The following is a 21,359-nucleotide window of genomic DNA, read 5'->3' on the forward strand; positions in this document are numbered from 1 at the left end:
CTTCTATCTTGATCCCCCCACCCCCCACCCCCCAAGAAATTGCTTATTTTCTTGGATGATCTTTGGGCTGTAGATTTAACCTGGATACTCTCACACCCCAGAAAACAGGCTATTTCCTTTCTTATTTGATGACTACTTTGCATAGGTCCCTACAAGCCAGCCCATCTGCTCATATTTTATAAACCAGGCCTTTGCAGTGAGAACTGAAAAGCATCAGACAGGCAGTGACACGAAGATGGAGTCACAGACCCAGGTCTTCATATTTCTGCTCCTCTGGATGTCTGGTGAGACATTAAAGACTATTGGAATATTATCAAAGTAATTCATTTGTAGAGAAACAGCTAATTACTATTGGAATCCAATAGTATGCAGGCAATGCCATTAGAAACAGCATTTTTGATCCTAACATTTGCATCAGGAATTCATTTTGTGTATATGTGAATACTCATTGTCTTTTTATGATTGCAAGTGCTGAAGGGGACATTGTGATGACCCAGTCTCCTGAAATCATGTCCACATCTATAGGAGACAGGATCAGCTTAAACTGCAAATCCAGTCAAAATGTGGGTATCTATGTACATTGGTACCAACAGAAACAAGGGCAGCCACCTAAACTGCTAATCTATGATGCATCCAATCGATACACTGGGGTCCCTGATCGCTTCACAGGGAGTGGATCTAGGACAGATTTCACTCTCTCCATCAGCAGTGTGCAGGCTGAAGACCTGGCAGATTACTACTGTCAGCAAGGTAACAGTTATCCTTCCACAGTGCTTCAGCCTCTAACACAAACCTCCTAGAGAGTCTAACCAGCGCCTGTACCACACACAGCCCTGGGCCTGAACACTTCCCCTTCTGCCTGACATCTGTTGTGCATGACGAATTGATGAAATGTTCAGCAGAAAATTAATAAAGAGGTAGTCTCCATTCTTGTATAGTTTTGGCAATACAGGTGTATATAGATAAAAAATGAGAAGCTAAGTTAAGAGATTTAGAAGTTGTGCTGTTGCACTGAGAGGATACAGTACAAACAAGAAGCATTAGTCAACTTTGCAGTGTCATGCTAGCTTTAGATATGTCCATGTTATGCCTTCAGGATATGATGAATCTGTCTAAAATAGGACAAAATTTAACAACATTTATAAAGAATACATCATCATGAGGTTATTAGTTTAGATTAAGAATTCTCAAGCTTTCATAAATGAGATCTATGAAAAAAATTGTCCATTTCATTTAGATTTTCAAATTTTGTGGTGTATAGGCTCTTGAAATCAGACCTCCTGATTCTTTTAATTTCCTCCGTGTCTGTCGTTATGTCCTCATTTTTGTTTATGATTTTGCTGATTTGGTTAGTGTCTCTCTGCCTTTTATTTAGTTTGGCTAAAGTTTCTTCTATCTTGTTGATTTTCTCAAAGAACCAGCTCTTGGTTTCATTGATTCTCTGAATTTTTTTTTCATATAATAAACAGTTAATGACTGCAATTATAGATGGCTGTAGAAATATGAAATAGCCGGATTGCCTTATCAGCATACAGAAAGATGAGGAACTCTGGGCAACTGCTCATGTGGTATGCTTTGGTCTATATGTCTGTGTCTACTGCATATATGCAACTGATTTTTATTTATTTATTAAAGTTTATTCACTTTGTTTCCCAGCTATGTCCCCCTCCTTCATCTTCTCCAAATCCCACCCTCCCTTCTTCTTCTCCTCCCACACCCCCACCTCAGTCCACTGATAGGGTTGGATGGACCTTCTCCCCTTCTATCTGATCCTTTTCTATCAGGTCTAATTAGGACTGGCTGCATTGTCTTTTTCTGTGGCCTGCTATGGCTGTTCCCCATCCCCTCATGAGAAGGTGAACAATGAAACAACCATTGAGTTCATGTCAGAGACAGCCCCTTTTGTCCTTTTTAGGGAACCAACTTGTAGACTGAGCTCTCATGGACTACGTCTGTGCAAGGGTTTTAGGTTATCTCCATGCCTGGTCTTTGGTTGGGTTGTCAGTCTCAGAAAAAACCTGGGCCCAGATTTTTTGGTTCTCTTGTTCTGCACTTTTTCTTCAAATAGGTTTAGTGTGTCTGGCGTTATGTTGAGGTCTTCGATCCATTTGGAGTTTAGTTTTGTGTAGGGTGATAAGTATGGATCTATTTGCATTTTTCTATATGTAGATATCCAGTTAGACCATCAGCATTTGTTAAAGATTCTATCTTTTTTTTCATTGTATGATTTTGGCATCTTTGTCCAAAATCAGCTGGCCATATATGTGTGGGTTTATTTCAGGGTCTTCTATTCAATTCCCTTGATCCACCATTCTGTTTCTATACCAGTACCATGCAGTTTTTATTTGGCTGGTCTATAGTACAGCTTGAGATCAGGAATAGACATACCTCCAGAAGATCTTTTATTGTACAGATTTGTTTTAGCTATTCTGGGCTTCTTGTTATTCCACATGAAGTTGAGAATTTTTCTTTCAAGTTCTGTAAAGAGTTTTGTTGGTAATTTGATGGGATTTGCATTTAATCTGTAGACTACTTTGTTAAGATGGAAATTTTTACTAAGTTAATCCTGCTGAGCCATGAGCATGGGGATTCTTCCATCTTCTTATAGGTTCTTCAATTTCTTTCTTCAGAGACTTAAAGGAATTTTGATTTGCTTGGTTAGAGTTACACCAAGATACTCTATGTCTTTTGTGTCCTTTGTGAAGGGTGTTGTTTCCCTAATTTCTTTCTCAGCCCATTTGTGTTTTGAATACAGAATGGCTACTGACATTTTGACTTAATTTTGTATACAGCCAGTTTGCTGAAGTGTTTTTCAGCTGAGTTTTGGGGTGACCTGTCTTTTGTAGAGAATGGGGTGTTGAAATCTCCCACTATTAATGAGTGGGGATCTACTCATGACTTCAGTTTTGTTAATGTTTCTTTTACAAATGTGGTGTTCTTGTATTTGGGGCATAGATGTTCAGAACTCTGATGTCTTCTTGGTGGAAGTTTCCTTCGAGGAACACAAATGACTTTCTCCTTCTCTTTTGATTAATTTTCATTGAAAATATATTTTATTAGATATTAGGATGGCTACTCCTGCTTGCTTCTTGGGTCCATTTGCTTGGAAAGAGTCTTCCAGCCCTTTACTCTCAGGTAATGTCTATCTTTGTGACTTAGGTGTGTTTCTTGTACAAAACAGATTTTTGGATCTTGTTTATGTATCCATTCTGTTAGTCTGTGTCTGTTTATTAGAGAGCTGAGTCTATTGATATTGAGGGAGATTAATGATCCTTTCATATTGATGTTGACTGTGGTAGTGTGTTTGTGTTCTTGCCTACTTTTAGTTTTTAGTTGTTCTGTAGTGACGTTATTTGTTTCCTGTGTTTTCTTGAATGTAGTTAGCTTTCCTGGGTTGTATTTTTCCTTCTTGTATCTTCTGTAACGCTGGATTTGTGGGTCATTGAATATCTTGTTTTATGCATCTATGATGACTGAGAGTTTTGCTGGGTATAGTAGCCTGGGTTGATATCAATGTTCTCATAATGTCTGCATGATATATGTCCAGGCCCTTCTAGCTTTCATAATCTCTGTTGAGAAGTCAGGTGTGATTCTGATGGGTTTGCCATTATATGTTATTTGGCCCTTTTCCCTTGCAGATGTTATTATTATTTTGTTTTGTATACTTACTGTTTTGATTATTATGTGGCAGGAGGATTTTCTTTTCTGGTCTAAGTTATTAAGTGTTCTGTAGGCCTCTTGTGTTCTTCTAGGCCTCTCCTTTAAGTTGTGGAAATTTTCTTCTATAATTTTGTTGAAAATATTTTCTGGCCTTGGAGCAGTGAATCTTCTTCTTTCTCTATTCATAATATTCTTACGTTTTGTCTTTTCATATTGTCTTGGCTTTCTGGGATGGTCTGTGTCAGAATATTTTCAGATTTAACATTTTTTTGATGGATACATCAATTTCTTCCATTGTATCTTCTACACCTGAGATTCTTTCTTCCATCTCTTGTATTGTATTAGTTATGCTCACGTCTGTAATTGCTGTTTTCTTCCATAAGTCATTTTTCTCCATGATGTCCTCCCTTTTTGTTTTCTTTAATTTTTCCAATTCTTTCTTCAGATCTTGAGCCATTTTGTTGATTTCCTTCACCTTACTATATTTTCCTTCAATTGCTTCAGCTGCTTATGTGAACATTCCTGTTTCTTTTATTTCTTTCAGTGATTTAATTATTTTTGAGACTCATAACCAAACCTCGGGCAGAGTGCAGAGAATTGTATTAAAGAAGGGGAAGTTAGTATGACTTAGAGAAGACAGGAACTCCACAAGGACAAACTATATCAGGGCACGGGGGCTCTCTATGAGACTGATTCTCTAACCAAGGACTCTGTATGGATATAACCTAGAACCCTGCTGTGATGTAGCCAATGGTAGCTCAGTAACCAAGTGGGTTTTCCTACTAGGGGGAACAGGAAGTATTTCTGACATGAACTCAACCACTGGCTCTCTTATCTCCCCCACTAGACATGTCCTCCTAGCAACAATGTTGCTAGGAGGACATGGTAGCTTGATGTGAAGAAACCTGATTAGCTAAGTTCAGATGGAAGGGGAGGAAAACCTCCTCTAGCAGTGGACTTGGAGCAGGGCAGGGAAGAGATGAGGGAGTGAGGGTGGGTTTGGAAAGGAATGAGGGAACAGGTATGGCTGGGATACAAAGTCAATAACCAGTGATTAATATAAAAAGTAAAAATTAAAAAAATGTTTCCTCTCTGAAGGCCACGAACTGTTTGGCTGCATCTTCCTGTATTTCTTTACAGATGGCCATAATCTGTTTGTCTTTTATCTTCCTCTATTTCTTTATGATTGGCTATAATCTATTTTACTTTATCTTCCTCTAATCCTTTATGCATTTTATTTGTTTCCTCTATTATCCTCTTCATAAACATGGATGTAAGTTCTTCTTCTTGAATTTCATTAATTCTGGGGTGTCCAGGGCTGCTTGCTCCTGAATAAGTGGGTTCTGGAGAGGCCATATTGCGCTGTATTCTGTTGGTTGAGATTTTATGCTCTACTCTACCCATTGGGCTATCTTAATTGTTGGGTGTTAGTTTCTGGTGTTTCATGGAATCCTGGGGTGGGGAGAATCCCCTTGGCAGAATGTTGCTTTTCCTGAAAAAGGCCTCCTCAGCTTTTTGGGTATGGTGACTGAATGGCTGTGTTTCTCAGGAATTGCCACAGCATATAGCATGTAGAATTACCTCAGGCATGTAGACCTGAACAGTAATTGTCATCTTTGTTAGTCAGGGGTCTTTCCATTCTCCCAGAGAAGTCCTGGAGACAGCTGCCCTGCTGCTGTTTCTTGATCTGAATTCAGTGAGCTGCTGCTGTTGTACTTATATTGTTTTCTAGGAACAGCCCTCTTTAAGTAACTGGGTACCCCCCTACTTGGTCAGTTTATTTTGGAATAACTGGTTGTCCCTTGGAGCAGTATCTTTGGGGCTGATCTCGGGGATCCCAGGCTTCTGTAGTTCTGAGGTTGGAGTTTTGTGCACCAGTATTCAAGCTGTAATTAGTGTCATATGAGCACAGCTCTCAAGTGTGCAGCAGGAGTCTAGAGGGCAGAGCCTGTGAGGACTCAGAAACTTTTTCTGGGTGTCCTGAGATGGGACAAGATGTCCCTCCCTCCCGCACTGTGGCGTTTCCTTCCAACAGGGATACCGAGGCTGTGGTGTTTTAGGTTCCAAAGTTCCATCTGGGATGCTGTGTAGAGTGCACAGGCAAAGGCAAGTGGTGGCTCCAAGCTGGCTCCTGGGTGCCTGCAGGGGCCTGGAACTTTTCCTTGTGTGTGTGTGTGTGTGTGTGTGTGTGTGTGTGTGTGTATGTCTCTCTCTCTCTCTCTGTCTCTGTCTCTCTCTCTCTCTGTGTATATGTCACTCACTCTCTTTCTCTCTGTCTCTGTCTCTGTCTCTGTCTCTCTCTCTCTCTCTCTCTTTCTGTGTCTGCGTGTGTTTTGAGGGTGTCAGCTAAGTGCTCTAAGCTGGGACCTGCTGTTTCCCTCATTGTAGGGTTTTCTCATGACAGTGAACCCCAGTCTCTGGTGCCCTGGGACACAGTTCTGTCTGGGATGGAGAGTCAGGGATGCAGCAGGTCTCTGGGCTGGCAGCTGAGTGCCCGACTCTGGGCTGGTGGCTATGAGCCCAGTGATCCCTGGGACCATTTCCAGGTATTGACAGGGTGACCTGAGGTCTATCCTCATTGTTTCCTTCTCCCAACTGGAAATCCCAGGCTCCAGTGTTTTGGTGTCCACAGTTCAGCCTGAGAGGGTGATCAGGAAATTCTGGCGTGTGGCTCTGGGCTGGTAACTGAGTGCATGTTGGGACCCAGGAACTCTTCTGGCTTTTAGCTGGGTGACATGAAAATGAACTCGATTTCTTCCCACACCATGGGGTTTCCTCACCTGGGAATCACAATCGCTGGTGTTTTAGGGCCCAGAGTTCTGTCTCTTGGTCACTGTGCTGACACTGCTGTACTTCTCCTCAGTCACAGTGTCCTCCTGGCACTGCCACCTTGGATCTCCTGGCTACTATTTCTTAATTTATCCCCAGGACAGGCTTAGGCCTTGGTCTGTAAAGTTTTTCATTAAATGAGGTGAACTAATAAAGTGGATCCAGACAAAATAGTCATCATGTTTCTCTATGGAATTCATTTCCACCTGACCAATTATTTCCCATTATTCTTAGGTGAACTAGCAATTTGCACAATTTTGTGAGAAACTCTTAAATAATGTTATATACATGTTTCCTAGTCTTCTCTGGTAATGTTAGCTTGCTGAAAAGCTCTTTCTCTTCACTCTGTCTCTCTGCATCCTTGGATGAAACAGGTTGTCTGAGGAAGAGGATGATTAGATGGTCCTCTCTCTCTTTTGGATTCAACTTCCTGAGGTTCCTTCCAGTGTGAGAAGAAGGGGTGGCTGGATGTTCTCCTCCAATATCCATGAATTAATTAAGCCCAGGTAGTTGGATAGGTTTTGAGTACTAAGCTTGATTTACCCCTTGTTGAATGGACTTTAAGTTCAGTAGGAGTGTGTGTGCCATTATTCCACCCTCAGTGGTATCATGTATGTTGGTCATTGTTTTAGTTCATAGGAATTATGACTGCAAATGAACTTTTTAAATTGTTTATTTACTTTTATTTTGTGTTCATTGGTGTTCTGCCTGCTTGAATGTGGGTGTGAGGCTGTTAGATCTCCTGGACCTAGAGTTACAGACAGTTGTGAGCTGCCATGTGGAAGCTGGGAATTGAACCCAGGTTCTTTGGAAGAGCAGCCAGTGCTCTTAACCATTGAGCCATCTCTCCAGTCCCCTGGAAATGATATTCCACTCCTCGTTTGGAAGCTTGTATGGTGCCTTTTGGTACTATGAAAGGTAGTCCTCAGAGAGTTCATATTAAGGTCACTTGAGTTTTCCAGGTCCTTTTGAAAGTGCAATAGAGAGTTAACTTCTTCTACCTCTGGGTGACACCCTATGGCAACAATAGTAGCCTACAATATAAAGAGAAAATTTCTATCCACTTATAATTGGGTATATACTATGGATGTCTTTTTGGGTTTGGGTTAACTCACTCAGGATTATCTTTTCTATATTTCCATCCATTCAAGGGCAAATTTCTTGATATCTTTGTTTTTAATAAATGAGTAGTCTTCCATTGTATAAATATGCCAGTTTTCTTTCTTTCTTTATTGTTGTTTTTTTTTTTTTTTTTGTTAAGAGGCATCTGAATTTTTTCCAGTTTTTTGTTAAATCTGCTATGAACACAGTTGAGTAAGTGTCATTGTGGTATGGTGGAGCTTCTCTTGGGTATATGCCCAGGAGTGTAATAGCTGGTCTTGAGGTAGAACTATTTTCAATTTTTTGAGAGAGCACCAGATTGATTTTCATAGTCATTGTACATGTTTGCACTCCCAACCAGAAATGGAGGAATATTTCCTTTTCGCCACAACCTTGCCAGGATGTGCTATCAGTTTAGTTTCTTTCTTTCTTTCTTTCTTTCTTTCTTTCTTTCTTTCTTTCTTTCTTCCATTCTTTCTTTTTTGAGATGATATAATTTTATTTTTTTAAGTAGTAAAATCTTTTTCTTTTTTAAAATTTATTTATTTTGTTCTTATTTATTTAATTTTTAAAAATTTTAATCACAGGACAATCACTTGTATTCCAGGCATAGCCCCCTTCCTCTTTCCCTCCTAATCCCACCCTCCCTCCCTCATCTCCTCCCTGCCTTCTTCCAAGTCCACTGATAGGGGAGGCCCTCCTCCCCTTCCATCTGATCCTACCTTATCAGGTATCTTCAGGACTGGTGCAATGCCCTTATCTGGTTATCTGTGGAGTTCACTGTTTATTCCTGGATTCTGCAGGTCAGACTGGTCTTTTTCTGGTGTCTATAGAATTCTTCAGGAAAATGATAGACATCCAGTGGTTTCAGTGTTTGCATTGTTGATTCAGCTGTACCTGTGGAAGGCAGGTCCACAGATGCAGAAGGGCAAATATCGGGTAGTGTGTGAGCATGTTTGCATGGAAGTGTGCCCTGAGGGACAGGGTGTTAGAGAATGTAGAGGCTTTCAGTGTGAGAGGGGGTGTTTTGCAGGCACCGAGGGAGTTGCAGGCACTTTAGATATTGCAAGTGCTGTTGATGATTGTAGGTGCGGATTGTTTTTGCAGGTCTGCAGGATTTTGACAGCTGTTCAGCTGGCTATCTGCCACTGAGGGGTTGCATGGCCAGTGCACTCAATGGCTGGGAGGCCCTGTGGGGTCAGAATTGCTGCTCCTAGACTTGGGATCCGGGAAAGATTGTACTCCGGATCTGAGAATCTGGTGGACACTCGTTGGGCATGCACTCTGGCTGGGCGGGCGCTCTTCTGATCGGGATCTCCTGAGTGGCATGCGCTTCACTAGACAGGATCTCTGGAGCGGTGGGCACTCCATGTGGCGGGATCTCTGGAGGTGGGGAACGGGTCCCCCTGCCCATTGGGAACTCAACAAGAGGGTGCTTGGTATGGCGGGGGCTCCTTGGAAATGTGCTCTTAGAGATGGTGTTCAGTGTGCTCCCCACCACGGCTGAGGAGCTAAAATCCACTCTTCTGCTTCTCAGTCACCAGGCCGCTAGTGAATTTTGTGCTCACTTCACTGGTGCTGTGTGTAGGCTCCCCTGAGGGTGGAGGGAGGCCCTGACAAGCAAAGTGCCCCTCTCAATTCCCAGAAAAGTCTGAGCCTGATCTGAATCTGTAAGTGTTCTCTGCTTCTGTGGTGTCCCCTCTCCTTCAGAAAGCCAAAACTTTTAAATTCTGGCTTCGATTGTCCCTCCACTCACCAATTTTGGAGATTCAGGTCCTCTGCCTCTCCAAAACAGTGTGTGCTGTTCGGTGCCATCTTGGGTAACTTTGGTTTTTGATCTTAGCCAAAAAAAACCTCCATCTGATGGCTGTAAGATGGAGTCTCAGAGTCATCTTGATTTGCATTCCCCTGATAACTAAGGATGCTGAACAGTTCTTTAAGTGTTTCTCAGCCATTAGGCATTCCTCCATTGAGAATTCTCTGTTTATTTCTGTACCACAATTTTAACTGAATTACTTTGTTTGTTGGTTTTTAATTTTTTCATTTCATTATACATTTTATATATTAACTTTCTTTTTGATAAAGGGTTGGTGAAGATGTTTGCCCATTCTGGTAGCTACCTTTTGACAGTTTCCTTTGCCTTGTAGAAGCTTTTCAGCTTCATGAGGTTCCATTTATTGTTGGTTTTAGTTCCTGAGTTATTGGTGTTGTGTTTATGAATGTGCCAATGAGATCAATGCTCTTCCCTACTTTTTCATTTATTTTTATTTTTTTCTTTTATTTTTTTATTAGTTATACTTTATTCACTTTGTATCCCCCCATAAGCCCCTCCTTCCTCCCCTCCAGATCCTACCCGCCCTCCTCCTTCACTCATGCCCCTCCCCAAGTTCACTAATAGGGGAGGTCCTCTTCTTCCTTCTGATCTTAGTCTTTCAGAACAAATCAGGAGTGGTTCCAATCTCTTCTTCTGTGGCCTGGTAAGGCTGCTCCCCGCTCAGGAGGAGGTGATCAAATAGCAGGCCAAACAGATCATGTCACAGAGAGTCCCTCTTCCCATTACTATGTAACCCACTTGGACACTGAAGTGCCATGTGCTACTTCTATGCAGGGGTTCTAGGTTATCTCCATGAATAGTCCTTGGTTGGAGTATGAGTCTCTGGGAAGTTCCCTGTTTCAAGTTTTCTGGTTCTGTTGCTCTCCTTTGGGGTTCCCGTCCTCTCCAGCTCTTACTATTTCCCACATCTTACATAAGATTACATGCACTCTGCGCAACAGTTGGCCATAAGTCTCAGCGTCTGCTTTGATACTCTGCAGAGGAGATGCTTTCAGAGGCCCTCTGTGGCAGGTTCCTAGGTTGTTTCCTGTTTTCTTCTTCTTCACTGATGTCCATTCTCTTTGCCTTTCAGGATGGGGATTTAGCGTTTTAGTCAGGGTCCTCTCTCTTGATCAGTTTCTTTAGATGTACAGATTTTTACTAGTTTATCTTATGTTATATGTCTATATGAGTGACTATATACTGTGTGTCTTTCTGCTTCTGGGACATCTCACTCAGGATATTCCTTTCTAGGTCCTACCATTTACCTGAAAATTTCATGATTTTCTTATTTTTCATTGCTGAGTAATACTCCATTGTGTAGATGTACCACAATTTCTGCATTCATTCTTCAGTTGAGGGGCATCTGGGTTGTTTCCAGCTTCTGGCTATTACAAATAAAGCTGCTACAAACATAGTTGATCAAATGTCCTTATTATGTATTTGAGCCTCTTTTGGATAAATGCCTAGGAGTGGTATGGCTGTATCTAGAGGAAGCACTATTTCTAGTTGTCTGAGAAAGTGCCAGATTGATTTCCAGAGTGGTTGTACAAGGTTACATTCCCACCAGCAGTGGAGGAGGGTTCCCCTTTGTCCACAACCTCTCTGACGTGTGTTTGCACTTGAGTTTTTCATGTTGGCCATTCTGATGGTTGTGAGGTGAAATCTCAGGGTTGTTTTGATTTGCATTTCCCTAATGGTTAATGATGTTGAGCATTTCTATAAGTGTTTCTCTGACATTTGATATTCTTCTACAGAGTTCACTGTTTAGCTCTATTCTTCATTTTTAAATTGGATTACTTGGTTTGCTGCTTTTCAGCTTCTTTTGTTCTTTATATATAGTGGATATTAGTCCTCTGTCAGATAAAGGATTGGGGAAATTCTTTTCCAATCTGTAGGCAGTTGATTTGTTTTGATGACGGTGTCATTTGCTTTACAGAAGCTTTTCAGTTTCATGAGGTCCCATTTATTGATTGTTGCTCTTAGAGCCTGTGCTGTTGGTGTTCTGTTCAGGAAGTTGTCTCTTGTACCAATGAGTTCTAGGGTATTCCCCATTTTTTCTTCTAAATGATTTAATGTGTCTGGTTTTATGTTGAGGTCTTTGATCCACTTGGACTTTAGTTTTGTGCAGGGTGGTAAGTATGGATCTATTTTCATTTTTCTACATGTAGACATCCAGTTAGACCTGCCCCAAAAAGATGCTTTTTTTTTTTTCATTGTATGTTTCTGGCATCGTTGTCACAGGTCAGTTGTCCATAAGTGTGGATTTATTTCTGGGTCTTCTGTTCGGCTCCATTGATCCATCATTCTGTTTCTACATCAGTACAATGCAGTTTTCATAACTGTTGCTCTATTTTACAGCTTAAGATCAGGGATGGAGATACCTCCAGAAGATCTTTTATTGTAAAGGATTGTTTCAGTAATCTGGGTTTCTTGTCATTCTATATGAAGTTGAGAATTTTTCTTTCCAGGTCTGTAAAGAATTGTGTTGGTAATTTGATGGGAATTTCATTGAATCTGTAGATTGCTTTTGGTAAGATGACCATTTTTACCATGTTAATCCTGCCAAGCCATGAGCATGGGAGATCTTTCCATATTCTGATATCTTCTAATTCTTTCTTCAAAGTCTTGAAATTTTTTTTCATACAAGTCTTTGACTTGCTTGGTTAGGCTCACACCAAGATACTTTATGTCATTTGTGGGTATTGTGAAGGGCATTGTTTCCCTAATTTTTTTTCTCAACCCTTTTGTCTTTTGTATACAGGAAGGTACTGATTTTTTTTTTTTTTTTTTTTTTAGTTAATATTGTATCCGCGCACGTTGCTGAAGGTATTTATCAGCTCTAGGATTTCCCTGGTAATGTTTTTGGGGTCAGTCATGAATACTATCATTTCATCTGCAAATAGTCATAATTTGAGTTCTTCCTTTCCAATTTGTATACCCTTGATCTCCCTCAACTGTCTAATTGCTCTAGCAAGAACTTCCAGAACTCTGTTGAAGACATATGGAGAAAGTGGGCAGCCTTGCTTTTTCCCTGGTTTCAGTGGGATTGCTTGAACTTTGTCTCCAGTTAGTTTGATGTTGGCTATAGGCTTGCTTTATATTGCCTTTACTATGTTAGGTATGTGCCTTGTATCCCTGATCTCTCCAAAACTTTAAACATGAATGGATGTTGGATTTTGTCAAATGCTTTTTCAGCATCTTGGAAAATTATCATGTGTTTTTTTTTTCTTTCAGTTTGTTAATAAGGTGAATCATATTGATGGTTTTCCATACATTGAAACCCACCTGCATACCTGGGATGAAGCCTACTTGGTCATAGTGGATGATAGCTTTGATGTGATCTTGTATTCGGTTTGCAAGTATTTTGTTGAGTATTTTTGTATCAGTGTTCATAAGGGAGATTGGCCTGAAATTCTATTTCTTTGTGAGGTTTAGGTACCAAGGTGACTGTGGCTTCATAGAATGTGTTTAGTAATGTTCCTTCTGTTTCTATTTTGTGGAATATTTTGAAGAGAATTGGTGTTAGCTCTTCTTTGAAGGTCTGGTTGCATCCTGCACTGAAAACAACTGATTCTGGGCATTTTTGAATGGGAGACTTTCGATGACTTTCTATTTCCTTGGGGAATATATGAGTACTTAATTGATTTACCTGGTCCTGATTCAGCTTTGGTAAGTAGAATCGTCCAAGGAAATTGTCCATTTCATTTAGATTTTCAAATTTTGTGGCATATAGACTTTTGAAGTAAGTCCTAATGATGGTTTCGATTTCCTCAGTGTCTGTTTTTATGTCCAGCTTTTCCTTTCTGATTTTCTTGATTTGGATGTTGTGCCTTTTAGTTACGTTGGCTAAGGGTTTGTCTATCTTGTTGATTTTCTTAAAGAAGCAGCTCTTGGTTTCATTGATTCTTTGAATTGTTTTATTTGTTTCTAATTGATTGATTTCAGCCCTGAGTTTGATTATTTCCAGCTGTCTACTCCTTTTTGCTCTGTCTGCTTCTTCTTTTTCTACAGTTTTTTAAGTGAGCTATTATGTTGCTTGAATGAACTCTGTCGAATTTCTTCTTGAAGGCACTTAGTGCTATGATCTTTCCTCTTGGCATTGCTTTCATTGTGTCCCACAATTTTGGTTATGTCATGCCTTCATTTTCATTGAGTTCTAGAAAGACTTTAATTTCTTTTTTTATTTCTTCCCTGCCCCAGCTGTCATTTAGTAGCAAGTTGTTCATTTCCATGTGTGTGTAGGGTTTTTGCTATTTCTGTTGTTGTTGAGGTACAGCTTTAGTCCATGGTGATCAGATAGGATACAAGGGATTATTTCTTATATCTGTTGAGGCTTGCTTTGTGACCAACTAAATGGTTTGTTTTGGAGAATGTTCCATGAGGTGCTGAGAAGAAGGTAAATTCTTTTGTGTTTGGATGTAAGGTTCTGTAAATGTCTGTTAGGTCCATTTGATTCATGATCTTTGTTAGAGACATTGTTTCTTTGTTTAATTTCTGTTTTGTTGACCTGTTCTTTGTTGAGAGTGGGGTGATGAATTCCCCCACTATTAATGTGTGGGGATCTATGTATGGTTTAAGTTTTATCAATATTTCTTTTACAAATGTGGGTACCCTTGTATTTGGGGCATAGATGTTCAGGATTGTGATGTCTTCCTGGTGGAATTTTTCCTTGAGGAGTATGAAGTGTCCTATATCTCTTTTCATTAATTTTGAAAGTCTATCTTATCTGATATTAGAATGGCAACTCCTGATTGCTTCTTGGGTTCATTTGCTTGGGAACCCTTCTTCCAACCTTTTACCCTCAGGCAATATCTATCTTTGTGACTTAGTTGTGTTTCTTGTATGCAACAGATTGCTGGGTTTTGTTAATGCATCCATTCTGTTAGTCTGTGTCTTTTTATTGGAGAATTGAGTCCATTGATGTTGAGAGAGATTAATGACCAGTGGCTGTTAAATCCTTTGATTTTGATGTTGGCTGTAGTCATAAGTTTGTGTGGTTGGTTGCTTTTTGTTTTACTGTATTGAGGTTATTTCCTGTGTTTTCTTGAAAGTAGCTAGTTTCCTTGGGCTGTATTTTCCCTTCTGCTGTCTTCTGTAATGCTGGCTTTGTTTGTAGGTATTGTTGAAATTTGTTTTTGTCATTGAATATCTTGTTTTCTCCATCTATGAGGACTGAGAGTTTTGCTGTGTATAGTAGCCTCGGTTGACATCTGTGTTCTCTTTGGGTCTGCATGATATCCATCCAGGCCCTTCCGGCTTTCACAGTGTCTGTTGAAAAGTCAGGTGTGGTTCTAATGGGCTTGTCATTATATGTTACTTGACCTTTATCCCTTGCAGTTTTTAGTATTTTTTCTTTGTTCTGTATACTTACTGTTCTGATTATTATGTGGTGGGAGGATTTTCTTTTCTGATCTAATTTATTGGGTGTTCTATAGACCTCTTTAAAGTTGGGCTCTCTTTAAAGTTGGGGAAATTTTCTTCAATGATTTTGTTGAAAATATTTTCTGGGCCTTGGAGGAGGGAATCTTCTTTTTCCTCTATTCCTATTATTCTTAGGTTTTGTCTTTTTATGTTGTCTTGATTTTCTTAGATGGTCTGTGTCAGGAATTTTTTAGATTTAACATTTTCATTGACAGATACATCAATTTCTTCCATTGTATCTTCCACACCTGAGATTCTTTCTTCCATCTCTTGTAGTCTGTTGGTTATGCTTATCTCTGTATTTCCTGCTTTCTTCTCTCAGTTCTTTCTTCAATTTCCTCCATTTGTGTTTTCTTTAATTTTTCCAATTCTTTCTTCAGATATTCAGCCATTTTGTTGATTTCCTTCACCTGTCTGACTGCATTTTCCTTCAAATCAGTCATCTGTTTGTTTGAACAATCCTCTTTTTCTTTTATTTTATTCAGTGCTTTAAGCATTTCCTTTCTAAAGGCCACGAACTGTTTGGCTGCAACTTCCTGTATTTCTTTACTGATGTCCATAATCTGTTTTTATCTCCTTCTATTTCTTTATGGATGGCCATAATCTATTTGAGCTTATATTCCTCTAGGTCTTTATGAATTTTATTTGTTTCCTCTTTTATCCTCTTCATGAGCATAGATGTTAGGTCATCTTCTTGGATTTCAATTATGCTGGCATGTCCAGGGCTACTTGCCCCTGGATAATGGTTTCTGGAGATGCCATATTGCTCTGTCTTTTGTTGGTTGAGCTTTTACATTGGCCTATACCCATTGGGCTATCTTAGATGTTTGGAGTTAGTTTCTGGTGGTTCCTGGAATCCTGTAATGGAGAGAATTCCCTTGACAGGAAAGATGGTTTTTTCTGAAGGAAGCCTTGTTAGCTTTTTGGGTATAGTCACTGTATGGCCGGTGTTTTTCAGGAGTTGCCACAGCTTACCTCACGCAGAGAGACCTGAGTGGTAACTGTGTTCCTCATTAGTTGAGAGGGCTCTCTTCTCACCAGGAGAAATCTGGGAGACAGCTGCCCTGCTTCTAGGTTTCTTGCTGTAAATTTAGTGATCTGCTGCTGTAAACTGTGTGTCTCGTGGTTTTGTTAGTTTTGTTAGCGATAACTGGTTGCCCTTGGAGCAGTATCTAGGGGTTGATCTCAGGGATTCTGAGCTTTTTTAGGTCTGAGGTTGGGGCTCTGTCCCCCAGTGCCCAAGCTCTAATCTGTGGCTCGGGGGGGGGGGGCGTGTACCGCTCTCCTGGTAACATCAGGCTATCTGATGCACAGCAGGTCTCTGGGTTTGGCGGTTCTGCAGGACCTTTTCCATAGATAAACTGGGTGCCCTAAGTCCGTCTCTTTGCTTCGTTCCCTTTGAGAATTTCTTCTGATAGCATCTCCCCGTTTCTGGTGCCTGGGGCACACAGCACCATCTGTGCCAGAGAGCTGGGCACACAGCAACTGTCTGTGCTTGTGGCTGGAGTCCAGTTCCATGATGGCAGCTTGTACCCGCTGGTCTGCGAGAGTTTTTCAAGGAAAAGACTGGGTGACCTGTGGCCAGCCCCGTTGACTTCCTTCCCTGTGGGTTTTTCTCGAAAATGGGACTCCCAGTCTTTGGTGTTTTTGTGCCCACCATTCAGCCTGAGAAGATGATCAGGACACATAGGCGTGTGGCTCTGGTCTGGCAACCTAGTGCCTGCGTGACTCATAATCCCTTCTGGGTTCTGGCTGTGTGACCTGAGAGTGGACCTGACTGATTCCCACACCCTGTGGATTTCCTCTCACCTGGGAAACACGATTGCTATTCTTTTAGGTCTCAGAGTTCAGTCTCTTGGTTGTTGTATGGAAAATGTTGTCCTGCTCCTCAGATGCAGTGTTCTCCTGGCTATGCCATCTTGTCCCTCTAGTTGCTTATTTTAAGTTGATGATTCCCTGAATTGGTGGCCCCTTACCAGAGAGTGCTGACAAGTATCTTGCAGCCTGAGAGCTTTGAATTTTAGCCGTTATTAATCTAATTATTAGGAAGAATACCCATTTTCTTGTCTGTAACTCAGTATTCCAATCCTTGTTTTTGTTTTTTTTTTCCCATTTTCTCTTTCAACTTTCTTGGAGAAGATATGGAGAAGAACCAACACCTTTAAACATAGTGCAACCAGATCCATGAATATGACAGCCCAAATGAAGCTAAAATGGGTTAAAACACCTCTGCCATGGAAATTTTTTTTTTTAAAGCAGTTTAGGCCGAACCCTGTCTAGAGGTTTGTCTGCTTCCAGTTCCTTTCTTTCCTGCCATGACTATGGAGCTGAGGAAGTTAAGACAGCCAACAGTATAAAAGGAGCCATGCTTGTTAATCCCTCAGTTAAACTGCAGCAGCAGCCAGTTTTGTTATGGAAATTTCAGGTCTGTCCACCAGAGGCTGTTTTTGCTCCTGCGGTACTTTAAGAGGCTGTCTTAAAGAGACAGTAATTGACCTAGGATTTTTTAGTTTTTTTAAGTTCGAGTTTTATCACTGGAGCTCATTCCCCCCACCAAATTATATTAAAGTATGATTTAAAGGATGTGGATACTTAGATTAGTTGGGTACCAATTGTTGTAAAATGGTGATTCATATTTACTATTGATTTATCTTCTGGTAAAGCTTGCTGTTAATCCTAAACAGCTGTATACCCAAATCACCACACAGACTCTGGGTTTACTTAGTTAACCTAGAACACACTGCTGGGCAATAGTTACTCCATCCTAAACCTCCAAGCCATCATAGTTTCCTAACATTTAGATTTCCCACATTATACTTGCTTTTAGTGATATCTTAGGTCCAGTCCATCTCTCCATGTAATTCTAAGATCTGTCCTCCCTCTCTCTCTCCTACCTCTCCTCAACCTTTCTCCTCCCACTCCTTTCCTGCCCTTTCGCTCCTGCCATCTTTCCTGTCTTCTGGCTCCTCCCAGCTCAACATTGTGTGTAGTTGCTTTATTTTAGCCTGTTTACACAGAGTTGAGACAAGATGCTTAGAATGAGTATCACAATGCAATATCCAGATTGAAACCAGAGAGCGGTTTGGGAGGAGAAATCAACATTTGAATGAACAAGGGTAAGGTGTATACATTTCAAAAGAACATTATACCAAAACCAAGCAAGTCAAAAACTTGTATGAAAAAAAAATTCCAGTCTCTGAAGAAAGAAATGGTAGAAGATAGCAAAAGATGGAAAGATTTCCCATGCTCATTCCTTGGTAAGTTTAACATAGTAAAAATGATCATCTTACCAAAAGAAATCTACAGATTCAATGCAATTCCCAGCAAATTACCAACACAATTCTTTACAGACCTTGAAAGAATAATTCTCAACTTCATATGGAACCATAAGGAAACCAGAATCTCAAAAACAATCCTCTTCAATAAAAGGTCTTTTGGAGATACCTCCATCCCTAATCTCAAACTGTACTATAGAGCAATAGTAGTAAAAAAATGCATGGTATTGGCATAGAAACCTAATGGTGGATCAATAGAATTAAATGGAAGACCCTGCAATAAACCTACATAGTTATGGATACCTTATTTTTTACAAAGATGCCAAAACCATACAATGGAAAAAAAGACAGTATCTTTAACAAATGGTGCAGTCCTTACTGGATGTCTACATGTAGAAAAATGGAAATAGTTTCATACTTATTACCCTGCATAAAACTAAAACCCAAGTGGATCATAGACCTCAATATAAAACCAGACACTAAATCTGTTAGAAGAAAAAGTGGGGAATTGCCACAAGAGATAAGTTCCTGAACAGAATACCAACAGCACAGGCTCTAAGAGCAACAATCAATAAATGGAACCTCATGAAACTGAAAAGCTTCTGTAAAGCAAATGACACTGTTGTCAGAACAAAATGACTGCCTACAGATTGGGAAAGGATCTTCCCCAACCCTCTATATGATAAAGGGCTGATATCCAGACTATATAAAGAACTCAAGAAGCAACAAATCAAGTAATCCAATTAGAAAATGGGGTACAGAGTTAAACAGAGAATTCTCAATAGAGGAATGTTGACTGTCAGATAAACACTTAAAGGAATGCTCAACATCATTAAACATCAGGGAAATGCAAATGAAAACAACCCAGAGTTTCACCTTACAACCACCAGAATTGCTAAGATCAACACTCAAGTGACAATACATGCTGGAGAGCTTGTGTAGAAAAGGGAACCTTCCTGGTGGGAATGTGAAATTTTACAACCACTTTGTAAATCAATCTGGCACTTTCTCAGACAATTAGGTATAGCACTAACTCAATATTCAGCTATACCACTCCTAGGCTCATATCCAAATGGTGCTCAAGTATACAGGAAGAATATTTGGTCTAACATGTTCGTAGCAGATTAATTTGTAATATCCAGAAGCTGGAAATAACCCAGAAGATCCTCATTTGAGGAATAGATACAAAAATTGTGGTGAATTTACACAATGGAATACTACTCTGTAACTAAAAAGAAGGAAATCACCAACTTTTGCAGGCAAATTGTGGGAACTAGAAAAGTTCATCCTGAGTGAGGTATCCCAGAAGCAGAAAGACACACAGGATATATACTCACTCATAAGTGAATATTAGACATGTAATATAGGATAACATTACTAAGATCTGTACATTTAAAGAAGCTAATCAAGAAGGAGTACTCTGGGTAAGATGCTCAGTTTTCATTCAGAAAGACAAATGGATGGGCATCAGAAAAGCAAGAATATTGGAACAGGACAGGAGCCTACCACAGAGAGCCTCTGAAAGACTACCCTGCAGGGTACTAAAGTGGGTGCTGAGACTCATAGCCAAACTTTTGGCTGAGTGCAGAGAATCTTATGAAAGAAAGGGGAGATGGAAATACTTGGAATGGACAGGAGCTTCAAGGAGAGCACCAGAACCAAAAAGTCTGGACACAAAGGGTGTTTTCAGAGACTAATATTGTAACCAAGGACCATTCATTGAGATAACCTAGAACCCCTGCACAGATGTAGCCCATGGAAGTTCAGTGTCCAAGTTGGTTCCCTAGTAATGGGAACAGGGACTGTCTCTGAAATTAACTCTTTGGTCTACTTTTTTATCACCCTCATCCTCAGGGATTTGCAGCCTTACCAGGCCTTTGAGGAAGACAATGCAGCCTCTACTGATGAGACCTGATATTGTAGGATCAGATGGGAGAGGAGGAGGATCTCTCCTAATAGTGGAGTGGCTGATAGGCATGGATGGAGAAGAGGAAGGAAGGATGAGATTGGGAGGGGAAGAGGGACCGAGCTACAGATGGAATATAAAGTGAATAAACTATAATTACTAAAAATAAAAATATATAAAAAGGCGCTGTCTTGCACCCCTTGTTTAGTGTCTGTGCTATATGTGGATTCTGTTTATTCTCCATGAACATCCCCAAGACTTGGGTCAGAGACATTCTCTTTAATATGACTACTCCACAGTTACATGTTCTCTGTACTTTGACCAATTGTGAGCTTCTGTCTTACCTTCTTTGTACTGTAAGAAGAAGGTTTTAGGATGAATGCTAAGAATAGCATGATTCTATGTGCTCAAATATAAGGATGTGAAAGCAGTGTGATGCATGTCCATTAAGAAATCAATATAAAACAAACAGTGGTAGCTTTTTTTCTAGGTTCAAAGACCATCACCTACATAGTTTCTTGAAAATGTTTGCATTTGTAGTCATTACCATTAATTTCATTCCCTATATTTCATGTAAGGATGGGAAATACTTCTTAAAAGATAATATCTAGAGTCCTAAGTGTGTCAGCCTGCAGAACAACCCCCCTCTAGAGTTCAGCCTGTCAGCCAGTGTCTAAAATAGCAGCTTTTCTATCTCCACACAGAAATGATAACAGTCCCCACATTTTCTTCTCCTTTGTGTGTCAACATAACATTGAATAAAATGTATTCAGGGAAAACATATCCTCACTGTGACCATTGTCTCACAGGCTCTCATTGCCCTTAGCATTAACCTCAAAATTACAGAGAGACTTCCTATGTCAGGCAGTCTCAGTTATATGCTGGCCTCTATGAACAAGCCATTTTATTTGTTTCTACAAGGATGAGCTTTCCCAGGTTCTGTGCATTTAAGAACTTCTGCCTTTCATGAACACAGAGCCCTATGCATAGGTAAAGGGCTCCACTCTGCACTTTGAACTGACAAATCTCTTCCATCAGGTCTGCTTCTGAAGATGGCATTCCTCTCACTTTATTTCTGTGCATCTCCCACCAGTTCATTCACTTTTCATCTTATTTTCTATCACCTTAGCATTTTTTTTCTGACTAACAGTACTAACTACTGTGTCATAAATGTAAAGGAATAGTAAATTTACATGTTAACGTCCTTTGAATGACAACATATCTACATCTTAATGAAACTATGCAGTGGGAGACAGGAGAGTGTGTACATACATACATTTGAAATGATGTCTAGCTGTGTTTCTGTGTCAGTAAAGTATTTATCATAGGTTGTTGACACATGCCTGTTTCT

At 40.2% G+C, this 21,359-nt stretch overlaps 1 gene segment (V, D, J or C); it reads left to right on the forward strand.

Moving 5' to 3' along the window:
* The first annotated feature begins 224 nt into the window (after positions 1-224).
* LOC110566546 (Ig kappa chain V-V region MOPC 21-like) lies at positions 225-800 on the forward strand. The segment is given in 2 exon segments: positions 225-284; positions 526-800. Coding segments are annotated over 2 exon segments (324 nt in total).
* Positions 801-21,359: the final 20,559 nt, after the last annotated feature.

This window comes from Meriones unguiculatus, chromosome 5, assembly GCF_030254825.1.
Source record: "Meriones unguiculatus strain TT.TT164.6M chromosome 5, Bangor_MerUng_6.1, whole genome shotgun sequence".
Taxonomy (NCBI): Eukaryota; Metazoa; Chordata; class Mammalia; order Rodentia; family Muridae; genus Meriones; species Meriones unguiculatus.